The sequence below is a fragment of the Crocodylus porosus genome, unplaced genomic scaffold, assembly GCF_001723895.1.
Source record: "Crocodylus porosus isolate Cpor-Errol unplaced genomic scaffold, CroPor_comp1, whole genome shotgun sequence".
NCBI lineage: Eukaryota > Metazoa > Chordata > Crocodylia > Crocodylidae > Crocodylus > Crocodylus porosus.
The window spans coordinates 6,406,144-6,419,367 of NW_017728912.1; the positions used below are offsets into that span (position 1 = coordinate 6,406,144).

Genomic DNA, 13,224 nt, shown 5'->3' on the forward strand with positions numbered 1-13,224 from the left:
GAGTGCCAGTCAGCTGATTGGTGATGGCCACAAATTCAATTTAAGGCATGATGCAAACCAGGCACAACGTTATTATAAGCACTTTGTGTAATAAACTTGTGGCTTATTCCTCATTTTATCATGCCATTAATTATATGTTAATCACGTCTTAAGTATAATATCTGCCAGGGGCCTTACTACTTAAAACCCTGTAGACACTGGGAAAATATTTAATGATATATCAAAAGGAACAATTCCACTCTGTTGGGGAAAAAAAGAACCCTTCAATGTTCATCAAAACACACATGTGTGTTGAGAAGGGCAAAAAGTTTATTGGTCCATTATGTCTCCAATGACAGCTCACAATGTTAGTTAGCAATGTTACTTTAATAGCACCAGATAGGATATATAAAGAATAATTTTCCTTCATTCACAATTTTAAAGCTTGCCTAATATTTTAATGGAAATGCAGTGAGTGGAGCAAGTGAAGTAAAAAAAATGAGGTTCAATTCTATTTCAATTCTTCTTGGAATGTGTTGGGGTTTTTTCCCCCGAAGTCAGAAAAACATCTTGAAAGAACCAGATTCTTGGTTTAGTGCCCACCTTCCATGAAGAGGAGAACACTCACATATTCATAAAAGGCACTTAAAAAATTCCCGGGGGTTGGGACACACAGACTTCTACTTGGATGGCAGTAGGAAGAGAGACTTTATAGCACTCGCATAACAAGATGCCCATTTTTGACAATCATGATAGTGGTGTACATATAAGCAGCCATAAAGCATTATCACATACAAAAACAGAGCAAGACAGGGTAACTGCAGGGCTGCAAGGCGAAAGCAGGATGAATTCTTCACGTCACTGATGGCATCAGTCATCCTCTCCACCACAGAGAAGCAAGAGTGCTTTCCTGTAGTCCCCAGATGTATCTTTCTGCAAACGGGATGATTAGTCAGATGGTGAATCACAAATATACTTAAGGGGAAAAAATGAGTCCTACGAAGCACTCCAAGAAATAACTGTGTTTTCCCACCCACAGGAAATCCGTCCGTCTGACTATCAGTTCAGGAATGACAAGGAGTTTATCTGCCCAATACTGGGTTTTTAACATACTGGCTTCTCATTCAAAAGTTTCTGAAAGATTTATAGTTGCAGTACTGGAACTGGGCCTCCTACTGCAAGTAACTATGTCAGCTCTTCCACTTGCAAACAAACCAACCAACCAAGTCCACTTTACCCCTAAACCTCTGAGATCTTTCCCGGATGTATTAAAGATAAGTCATCGAGGACCTGATCCCACTTCCACGGAAATTAACAAGAAGTTTGGCCACTGACTCAAGTGGAAAGAAGCCTGGTTTCTTGTAGCAAAGTCAAAAGCAACTAAACCCTACAGACAAGGACTGTGCAATGAATCTGAAAATCTGACTTAGGAAGGAAAATGGGGAGGATCATCTACGTGAAAAATATTCCTGCAAATGTTGCAGAACAGAAATGAGGTTATGACTTCTATTTCACAACTCTGACTTGAAAAATAAATATACGGTAATGTTGATATAACTCATCCTCTGGAAGTCTTACTATCTCCCTTTCTAATACATGAACTCCAGTTATGACTTTGCTTTCATAACTGCCATGGAACTTTTCCCTTGGGAAGAGCATAAAGAGAAACTATTCAACATTTTTCTTATATTGTAACTACTTAACTACTACTCTACTTAACTACTTAACTACTAACTACTTCTTTACCAGTGAAATTAAATTGAAGTTTTTTTACCTGAATCATCTGGTACAAGGATTTCGCAAAGTTCTTTCTTAGTTCACGTCTAATGTCCAGCATATCAATTTCACTTCTTGAAACCATGATTCTGATCAAGGTATCATCATCAGTACCAGCTCCCTATTTTAAAAAGGTTTAATATTATTTTAAAACATTCATTTATATTCAATGTGTCGTCTAAACATTCAGACTACCCCCAATGATCTTGAGAGGTCCCTTCCAGCCCCTAACATCTATGAAATAGAAATGCTACAATGCAGTGGTTATTTTATTAGTGCAGAATGTTTTTAGATTGTACCACCATGTGTTCAAATGGTAGTGTAAAGGAAGGGGCTGATCCTGTGTGCACTGAGCTTCTCCAAAGTAGGCAATATTTAACACCTCCTAATGCATGCTCCCCACTTTGTAGCTTCAGATCATGACTTCCCAGATTCATTTCAGGGGCTGAATGAAAGACGATGGACATTTTTACATGTGTAAGCACTGCAGCACTGCGTGCTTTGAAAATCACCGAGTGCTGCAACACTTGCAGTTGTTTAAGTGGCGAAATGCATGTCAGCACCGAGAAAATGGCAGTGGCACGCTTTTGAACTAAAACAGCTCAGAGGTGCTTTAGTTCAAAAAAGTACCACCGCCATTTTCAGCGTGCAGATGTGCATTTCACCACTTATACTACTGCATGTGGTGCAGCGCAATGCACGTCAGCTCACACGCGCAGCAGCCTCAATTAATTGAGTCTGCTCCAAAGCAGTGGATCTCCAGTGTGCCACAGGACAAAAAGGTATGTGTATAAGTGCCCTGTGGTATTTGCACACTAGGATCAGCTTCATCAATCACCCTTAAGAAATTATTGTTTAAATAGAAGTAGATGCACAATACAATGATGACTAAGGAATGCAATTGCTGCACAGACTTGAATCACTCGTTGAAAACTGCACATTTACAAATGATCCAACTGCTCATTAAGAAGGGAAAGTTCATAAGTTTATTTTCATTATGCAAGAAATCTCTTCTCCAAATTGGACTTTCTGCTCAAAAAAGGTCTCAGCAGATACGCCTACACGAGATGTTTTACTGCAGAGCTAATTAGTCAGCTCAGCAGTAAACATCACCCAGCAGTAAACTAATGAACTCTGCCATAGGATAGTACTGTCAGACGCATCCATGGTGGAGTTATTTACTCCACTGCAATGCATGTGTAGATGCTGATGGGGCTAGCTGGGGCACAAGGGTGTTACAGTGCAGGGGCTGCCTGCCAGCGAGCCCTGCACTGTAGCACCCTTGTACCCCAACCAGCCCCTCCACAACACATTAAGCCAGGTCAGAGCAGCCCTGGGCTGGCAAGCTGATCCCCAGGGCCCCCTGCCAGCTGGGGGTGCTCTACTCCTGCTCAATGTGCTGAGTTCCCAGGCACATGTGCAAAAGTGGAGCTCAGGAGCAATAAACTGCATTCATAGCATGTTTAGATGTGCCCAGTGAGTTTCAGTACTGATACATTATTCTAGACAGCATCCTGACATCTTACCCACTTTCTCCTCAATTAACCATGTTCAACATGAGCAGTGGCAACCAAAGGTACACCATGCTGTCCCACAGGTACAGCACAAAATTCTGGCTGCATACTCTCTCCTTAACTTTCACTCCCATTTTCTATGCCCCTTGAATTGTGACATTCTAAGTTGTGACCAGTAGGGATTCTCACAGTATTCATTTAAATGTTTTAGCTGAATGCCATACAGTTGTCCTCAAGTTATGTCCTGATCAGAAGCCAAGGATGGAAAGCCACTGATGGAAAGCCACCTTTGCCCCTCCTTCTCAGCTGTAAAAGCAGCAACAGTCCAGTAGAGAATTGCAGTCTTTGTATTATGCCAGATTTATGATCAGTATTAGGAAATTCTGTTGCTGAAGTTGGAAATTAGGAAGTGAACATCCTAATTAAAGATCCTATGGATTTTTTTCCAAATAGTGAAGTGTTTTTGAATCTGCTCATTGCTTTGAAGACTTACATTCCTGAAAGAGAAGATGGTTCCCAATGTAAAAGCCTTGCTATTAAATTCTACCAGTCTTCCTTCTTTAATATTTCTTCAGAATCTTATTAGTTTGGTATAGAATACTATGCACATGTCTACATGTGAAAATCCTGTGGGAAGGGTTTACTCTAGTGAAAGAGAGCAAGTGAGAAAGGGTCCCTTGGAAGTGGCACATGATTTGGAAAATAACTCCTTACCTTCATGGAATAAAAGAGGCATTCAGCAAAATAGGCAGGTACGTTTCGGACACATTTCACTGAGAAAACAAAACATCAATATTCAGTTTCCCTTAAACATAGATGGCAATCCTTTACAGATGGCAAGAGAATTTAGTGGGCTTTAAGTTTCTAGCTCACTGACTCCAAGTCAAGAACTATAACTTTAGATTCAATACCTAAAATTTAGACCTAATAAATATCTTTCTGCTAGTCTTTATTTCTAAAAGTTAGAATGCATTTTTTTCCATTAGCGATACAGATCATGCTAGCCACATTTTACTCTGTTACAAGGATAACAGCACATTCTGCTCAGCGAGCTAGCAAAGATGCACACAAAGGCAGAATATTATCCCACAATTAGATTTTGGTAAACTGCTCCTGAGGATGCATGACCGTGCAAACTCCAGTTCACTCCCACATAGTTGCCCAAAAACTTACTTTCTGAAAAAAAAAAAGAAGATGTAAATAACATAATTGGTAGCCAGCAAGTGGGTGAGCAGCCCCTCTCTCACCTCAACTACATCTTTTAAAATCAGCAATCACGCTAAGATTTTTTTGTTCTGGGGTGCACTGAAGGAGTCTGTATCTTCAGTGCCTATGTCTTAGACAATTGAAACAGCATTTTCAAGTTACTGTGAATACTTCTGGACTGCACGAGGATGGCAACAAGAATCAGTGAGTTAATACCTTCTAGTATCAGGAGATTCTAGAATTTACATCTCTGACTTGGAAAACAGAAGTACCAGCTTCATCAAGGCTGCTAATTACATTTCCCAGCACTGCTTTTCCCTTTAAACAGGAGTGTCAAGTTCACCATGCCCCCTAAACCAGATCCAGACCATGGGGCCAACGTGAACAGCACCTGGAGAGAGTGGTGGCAGTCACAGAGGTTAATACAGCCGTTGCTAACCTCCCTGCCACCAACACAAATCTCCACACTTAATTCCCAGCCCCTCTGGGAGTCCCACAGGCCAGATGACAGCTCTGTGGGCCATATCTGGTCCATGGGCCAGATGTTTGACACCCCTGCTTTAAAGCAAGTGCCATGTCATGTTTTCAGAGCTCACCTTGCAACTCTTCTAAATAGTGTATCAGTAGTAGGATTGCTAATTACCAACAGCAAGAAGCAGCTTTTCCAAATCACCAGAGGTTTCCCGGTCAATGGTTTCTTCAATTTGAAAGCCAGAAATAGTCATGTATTTGTCAAACACTGAAAAACAGGAAGCATACAGATATACAAAATGTGTGTGAGAACATGATTTCTCTGCCTTTTATTCTTCAGAGCCTATGCCAATTTCATCATTATATATAAACTGTTCAAATTCTATTCTCCAGATGCTCTTACCCTGCCTTATTATAACTATCCACTTCCCAGCAATCTGCAATAGTACTATACAATTTCACCTGAAAAAGGGTAGGGCAAGTATTCTCCAAAGGTCTCTCTCTGATAGTATCAGTCAACATCTTGGCCAGGGTGGGAAATTCACTCAGGTATGATTAATATTGATATCATCTTAAAGAGACCAGGCACCTCGCTGCCATACAAAACATTCACCTCTCCATACAAATACTTGTTAGCCTCAGAGCAGGTGCAGTGATCTCAGAGATCTAAAAAGTCAGGTTGTCCACTCTTCTCTCTACTGACTGCTGTCTATTCAGTGTACTTCACAGCTTTTATTACTGGCCAAGGCTTCATGCTCCAATATTAGACCCAATCTCGAAAACTAATTAAAGATGCAGGAGATTCATGAAGTCAGGCTAACTTTCCAGAAGGATAAAAGGCATCTCAGAGACTAAATCGCTCATCTGAAATAGGGAAACACCCATTTTCATCTTCACTGCCTTTGAACTGAGTGCATTAATTATATACAGGATCACCAAATGCACATAAATCCCTTCACAAAGTCAACAAAAAGTCAGAGGACCCTGGTCTCCAATATTTTATAACTGTCTGGCAAATAACTGTGTAAATCAATGACAGATTTTCCTCCAACTTGTATCTCTAATTAAGTGAATTATTTGCTTTACTATTTAACTATATTTATTTTACTTAAAAAGCCTAATGCTAGTGTCGGCCTTCTACGAGATAGAAAATGTAAGGGTTGTGTGGAGGTTTTGTTACATCTAATTTACCCCATGAGGAGGAGGTAAGAATAGGATAATAATGAAAAAATAAGAAATAGTACAGAATTAGAAGCAGTAAGCAAGCCAAGGTATAAGCAGGCAAGGCTTTCAATTACATGTTTTTCTATTCACTTCTGCAATCATCTTTTACCCATGTTTAACTTTAAACTTGAGTTGTTCTATTGGAGTCAATTAACAATAGATACATTTGTGAATTTCAGCATCCTCCTTGAAAATTTATATTTCTACAGTATTTAGCACTATCTGGGGTGTCACAAAAACAAAATCCAGTCTTAATTTACAGAGGATGAATTACAAAAATCAAATCAGATTTGCAAATCCAGTGAATGCAGAGGAAAGGTCAAGCAAAACCTTCCAGTCAGAATTTCCCAATCTTATTTAGCACATCTTTCTGCCAAACAGTTTGATAAAACAGATTCACACATTTGGGGGAATGTATGATGTGGAGAGAGCGCACACATGAAACAATCATTTTTTCCCCCTAAAAGGGTTGATCTTCTTCAGAGCTGGATCTCCACCAGAGCATTATGACTTAGTCACCAGGGAATTCAAGCATCACTTATTTTGCCTTGATTTCTCTCAATAGAAACAAAGAATATGTTCCTAAAGACTCGATCCAGTTGTCTCTCAGCTCTACCATATTTTCCCACAAACTATAGCATGCCCTTACCATTTTCCATGAGGTAGAGGTGAAATGGACATGAAACAGCCACAAGATCAAGTCACTCAAAATATCACCAGCACCCAGCACATAATCAAAGATGAGGTTCTAGGTTAAGTTCTCCCATTCTAGTTGAGCCGTTTTACTCACCCTTCCGTAAATGTGAGACGCTTCGAGTTCCCAAGATGGTGATGAACTTTTCTTCGTCTGTTCCCCATTTCAGCTCTCCAGCCCTAAACAAGACCTGTTATGAATTCAAGAAACCAGAACAAAATTATTTCTACACAGGCTTACTTGAAGATCTGGAGATTCCATGAAAAAAATAAAAAGCTGTTGGGGTTAGGAAAACTTAAGTGACATGTCCAGAAAAGAAGGAGAAATTTGAGGAGGCATCATGAAACACATCTCAGGTCTCCACTGAAGCTACCCAGGTGATTCCTTCCACCATTCTCCAAAGATACCTCTTTTACTTTTGTCCCATTTTAAGGTTTGCTGTGTGAGCATTACTTCCACTTTCATGAATCCCTTCATGCCCTGAGATACATTGCACCTGTTTATGTGAAGCAGGACTACTATTGTAAAAAGGTGCACATTAAATTAACATGAAGTCAAAGCCTTTCATCAAATACATTTTAGAGACTTGAACATAAGAAAGTTGCATCTAGTCATTACAATTACTTTTAGTCAAGACCAACTTTCAAGCTGCCACCCTATGAAATCAGAGTCTTCTTTTGAACAGATTTGACTCCCATATGGCTGCAAATCCAGGTCATGTCACTGAAGTTTTCCCAGCTCCAAGAGCAACTTGTTGTTATGAAAACTTTACAAAAAAATTTATTGGTGATGTTGTAAAGAGCAAAGTAAGTATAGGGCCAGGCTGCAGAACTGGCTAAGAAGGTAATGATTACATAATACTCATATCAGAGAAATAGATATTTTCCACTAGGGCCTGAAAAGAGGTTGACATAAACACAAGCCAAAACACACACATTCCACAAGTACGGGCTCAGCTATAAGGTAAACCTCTCATATTCCCACGCCGTTGGCATCATGTCTCTTATTTATGACACCCTGAGCAAACTCTACCAACCAACAATGATCTAGTTCTTGAAGTCTTCTCATTTGATGTGCCTTAATTTGATTAAAAGTGTTTTCTTCTAGAGAGTTTTGCAATATGTCTGTGATGCAGCCCCTTCTACTGGCCACTTTAGACCTGAGTATGGCAGAAGTATAGAGGCTGACATGAGCCTATTCAAAGGCTGAGATGCACAATCTACCACTAGAAGAGAAATTTCTAATATTATTTGTACCCCTCCCCAAAACAACTACACAATTTAGTATAAAGGGAGTTTCTATCTGGAATACTGATCCCACCAAAGGTGCACCAGCACAGCTGTGTGAGAAGCATCTGTCTATATAAGGGGCTCATGCCACTGTCTCCTTCTTGATGAGGATTAATTTCACTCAAAAAACAATGTTTAGAGAAGAAAAAACTTCCTAAGTATCAAAGTATTCTGAGTCCATACGACTGCCCTCGGAGTCAAAATCTCTAGTATGGCACCCAGAACTTTTGAAAGTACAGAACAGAGCTCCTCCCGGTGATCAATAAAGGTCCCATGCCATTTTATGCAAGAGTCAGGTCATTAACCCAATCACCCTGGTCAAATTCCATATGCTTAGTTACATTCTGCCCACTTTAAAACCCACCAGTATAAACATTAACCCTCTAAGTATGCAAACCTCATCCATAAACTCCATTCACCACACCAGAGGGGGAACATGTAATTATTATTATGGGTATAATAGATCCCACTTCGTTTCTCAGTCATGGGCATTATAAAAATCAATTTTCCAGGTACGACAAAATCAGTTTGGTTTGGGTTAGGATCCTTCATAAAATGTAACCACCTGCTCTTTCCTGAACTAAGATTTAATACCCGATAAATCTGTCCGAGTAAAGCAGCTTGCAAACAGTGACAGGTATTTATGGATTTATGACAGCTAGAATATATGTCAAGCCAAGTGCCATCAGATACCTTTACTTCAGTATGAATGAACATTAGTAAGTGTCGAAATGGCTTAAGTATCTCATTGCAATCCAATCTTAGTAAGGTGAAATGAATAATTCATCACTAATTACTCCAAAGGAACTCTGTTGTACTTGTAAACTTGACATTAAAATCTTGAAATGCTTGAAGATGGGGATGTGCCATTGATTTAACTATTATTTTATGGTTTAGCCTGCACTGCCATGCAAAACTTATTTTGTGTTATAATCACAGAATGTATTTCGGCACCAAGTGAACAGTTGTCTTCTTGCCACAGGCAGCATCAATAGTCAGGTAGGACAGGAGTCACCATCCTACAGCCCACAGAGCCAGCCTGAGGGATTTCAGAGCATTGTACTGACAGCAGGTTGTTTTGTCTAAGAAGCAGGGAAAACTGGTAGCAGCAGCACTGCTAGGGCAACCAGTGAAACCAGCTGACAGGAAGGGGCAGAGCTTAGCCTTTCTTAAGCCCAGGCAGGAGGTCAGGAGGGCAGTTCCCCTCCGGCGATTGAGGGAGGAGGAGCTTGGCTAGTACAGATGAAGGGGAGAACTCTGACAGTGGGAGCATCCCCTGGTTGCTGCTGGGGCTGGAGTGCCCTCTCTGGTAGGGATTGAATGTTGTTTGACCGGATGGTCTAGCTTTTTATGTTGTAGCCCAGGGGTTTTGTGTTCTTGTGTTTACTGTTTTGACCGGAGGTCTGAGTGAGGCTATTAGGGGTTGGAGGAGGCCTCATAGGACCTTCACGGTAGCGTGGGACCCTGGCGCCACAGAGGGCGCAGCATTTGGGGTGCATTGACCCCAGCCCCAGGGCAAAGGGGGGGCAGTGAGAAGCCCCAGGGCAAAGGGGGGGCCCAAGACATAACAGAGCCCAGGTCAAACCATGTCAGTACCATCTGGAAGTCTTGGGCTGCGGTGTAGGGGAGGAAAAGGAGCCACAGGTAGTGCCCCCTAGCACTGGGGCACTTAAAGTGGGCAGCCTCCCACTAATTACATCAATCAATTAAGATCACGGCATGGTAGGCAATTAAGCAGGCAGTTGGCCCATAACAGGAGGGTGGAGTCACTCCTAGAAAGGCTCTGACAGCAGTACTCCTGTCACATTGTCCAACTTGACATTGTAAAATGGAGACAATGTTCATACATGGCAAAGTCCATCAGTGCCAGTGAGGAAACACACATACTCAGTTTATGCTTGAAGAAGTCTCATCAATTTGATTAGTATGAAGGTTAAAGTAACTGCAGCGCTTGACAGAAGACTTGTGCCCCCTCCCTCTTCTTTCTCTACCCTTATTATCCATAATCCCGCAAAAGACAGCCTCCAACTGCCGTAGGGTCCCACTTTCCCTTCTGGCTTCAGCCCTTCACTCTATTCCCACTTACCCCACTCCCTTCACCAAAGCAATGAACTCCTTTAATCTTATTACATACCTCACATCTCTTCTCAATCTCTCTCCTCTCCCATGTGAAATTTCTTTTAAAAAGAATTTGTGTGATTTCTAAATTATCTACCATAATTGGACTTCATTCCCCCCAAATAAAACTCCCCTTGACAGCAAAAAGTGCCCAGAATTTATTCTCAGATTTCTTCTCAAGGTAGATTCTGAACTTGTAACACCTGGATCTGACAACACAGCTAAAGGCCACAGCCCATCCCTTCAGCCACTTGCATCATGGGAAATCTAAGAGGGCAGGAAACCACCTTCACTAGTTATATTATATATATGCACACTACAATCTGTATAACACACAGGTATTTAACCTGGGCTTATCTAAAGAAACTAGCTTTATCATTAATTACACTTTCAATATTACTTCCCAAAGAAGCTATGGGTAACAAGTCAGTTTTAAGTAATACTGTAATTCAAAGTTAATGATAGCAGGGATGGTGCTATGCTAAACTAAGGCAATTAACCTAATCAAAGAGCTGAAGGAGGTTACACTGATTTCACCCCATTGGACTGTAAAATGATAGTTATTTATAATGATGTAATGCCCACATACATCATTACATACATGTACACATACACATAATCATGAATTAGACTCCACTGTGCTAGGCTCTGTACGAACAGAGAATATTAATTTTAGGTTCCCATTTTAATTTAGATAAAATCATCATGTGTCTTCATGTAGATAAGGCCAAACAAAAGTTCACATGCCGGCATCACCTCAATTCGAGACCCAGATAAATCTGTGTACTTGGGCCTGGTGCTTTGCTCCTTGCTTTGACTATGTAAATCCATTTAGAGATAAAAACCTGGCAACAGCTTTGGCAGACAGGAAAACAAGTACTTGATTAACATTCAGTGTCTGGTTTCTATAGAGCTGATTTTGAAATATAATAGGAGGGTGAAGTCTTCTGGATTTGCAAAGTTCTCCTAGGAGGTGGCAACAGAAAATGGACAAACATTTTGTCAGTACCTTTGCTAATCTTGAATCTCTGGCAGAAGTATATTTTACTCATCTTGTACTTCACGTTCCCTGTTTTCTTTTCTGACTAATCTAAATATACATTAATCTGCTTAAGAAGATGTTTAGCCCAGCACTGAAACAGCCAAAGTGCAACACACTTTTAAAGAGCTCTGTAATCCAACTGCTGAAATTCAAACATGTTCTATAATAACAAAGACAGTCTGATCTACCAGATGTTACTATTTAAATTGTTACTTTGCTTCTACTCCTCCTTTTCCTGTTTGAAGTACTAGCCCAGCCATGGAAAATACCATTCAGCTGCAGCAGTAGCCAGCTCTGTGGAACACTTGGCACAGTCACGTCTGCAGCTGTAGTGCTGGGACTGCCATATGGTGAAAATAAAGCAGCATAATTTGGCCACTTTCTCTTTTTAGAACTCCACCTTTGAGACAGCTCTATGTGAATAATGCAAATATTGCATCATCCACTACTTCACAAGGGCCACATCAGTCTTCTATGTAGAAATGGGCTTGAATCAGGACTTTAGTGAATGAAATGAAATGCCTCCAAACTTTGCAAAGTAGTCACCTGAGCATCCACATGGTTAAACATCCATTCTTTGTAATACTCCCTTCACTGTTCTATTTTAGGCGTCTCATTTTATAATTAGCAACATGGTAAATATACTTTAATTCTCTTATGCAGATTAATATATATTTAGATTAGTCAGAAAAAAAAACGAGTAAGAAATGTGAAAACTTGGATGCTTAAAATCTAAATATTTGGCTTTCACCACTTCTATTTGCACATCTTTTGCCATAGAAGAGCAGCTAAATGTATTTCCACAACAATCAGTTTTCACATCTGGGCCCCACTTGTGCAACCCCGTTTTTCTTTTATATTACGTAGTACGATTTCCCACCAAAATAGGGTAGGAAAATATGTTCACTTACCTGAGCATCTTGCTCAACTAGACCTTCATCAATTCTGCCATCAGGATCTCTATTGGCCTAAAAAGAATCCAAGGCAAAAAGAACAAAAAAGACACCTCAGGGTTTACATTGACACTTTAGCCCAAAACAAAACAATCCAACACATTTAACATAAGAGTCAGAGATGAGACAATCAACAATCAGCCTTATTTCTCTTTCCACAGCAAGAACACAGACCATCATATCACATGATGAATTAAGTATTCTGTCTTCCAAATACCAGCAAAGTATGCATCAAGAATACTACTATTCAACAGCTTTTCAAGTACCCCATTATAAACGGAGAGTCTGACCTTTCATAGGGCATAACAAGGAAGAACTGAATGTTGAGACAGAGGAACCATAACTTCCAATATACCCAGAGGGTCAATCTTGAGCCTTGATACACCTCTGTGAGCAACTTTGATACCCAGGATGGATAAGAGGAAGTTACAAGTGCTTTATCAGTCTCTAAGGACCTTGAAAAATAACTGAGATGGGATCTTTGAAAAACAGATTTATATTCTGAATTACAGCTTTCCCTTACTTTATGTGGGTTCTGTACATGTGAATTCGCTCTTATGCGATGGCCTTTTTTATACCAAAAATTCATTATATGTGAGGTAAATTCACTCTTATGCAATGTGGTAGAAGCCCACAGTCAGCTGCTTTGTGCACTGTGGGTGTGACACGCACCAAAATATAGGCTCCTGTGTGGATCTATGCTCCTCGCTCATAGTTTCATAGTTTCTAGGGTCGGAAGGGACCTGAGCAGATCATCTAGTCCGACCCCCTGCAATGGCAGGATAGAATACTGGGGTCAAATGACCCCAGCAAGATGAGCATCTAACCTCCTCTTAAAAAACCCCAGGGTAGGAGCCTGCACCACCTCTCCTGGAAGTTGGTTCCAGATCCTAGCCGCCCTGACAGTGAAGTAGCGCCTCCTGATATCTAACCTAAACCTACCCTCTGCCAGCTTGTG

At 40.6% G+C, this 13,224-nt stretch overlaps 1 protein-coding gene across 2 annotated transcripts in view; it reads right to left on the reverse strand.

The window, feature by feature from the left end:
• Positions 1-287: 287 nt before the first annotated feature.
• ANXA5 (annexin A5) overlaps positions 288-13,224 on the reverse strand; it is a 34,142-nt gene continuing 21,205 nt past the window's right edge. For both annotated transcript variants that reach the window (XM_019533999.1, XM_019533998.1), the window contains exons 7-12: positions 12,225-12,281; positions 6,961-7,054; positions 5,119-5,214; positions 3,984-4,042; positions 1,754-1,876; positions 288-912 (exon numbers count right to left, since the gene is read on the reverse strand). In XM_019533999.1, the coding sequence (XP_019389544.1) occupies positions 850-912; positions 1,754-1,876; positions 3,984-4,042; positions 5,119-5,214; positions 6,961-7,054; positions 12,225-12,281 (492 nt within the window). In that variant the 3' untranslated portion in view covers positions 288-849. The remainder of the gene's footprint in view (positions 913-1,753; positions 1,877-3,983; positions 4,043-5,118; positions 5,215-6,960; positions 7,055-12,224; positions 12,282-13,224) is intronic.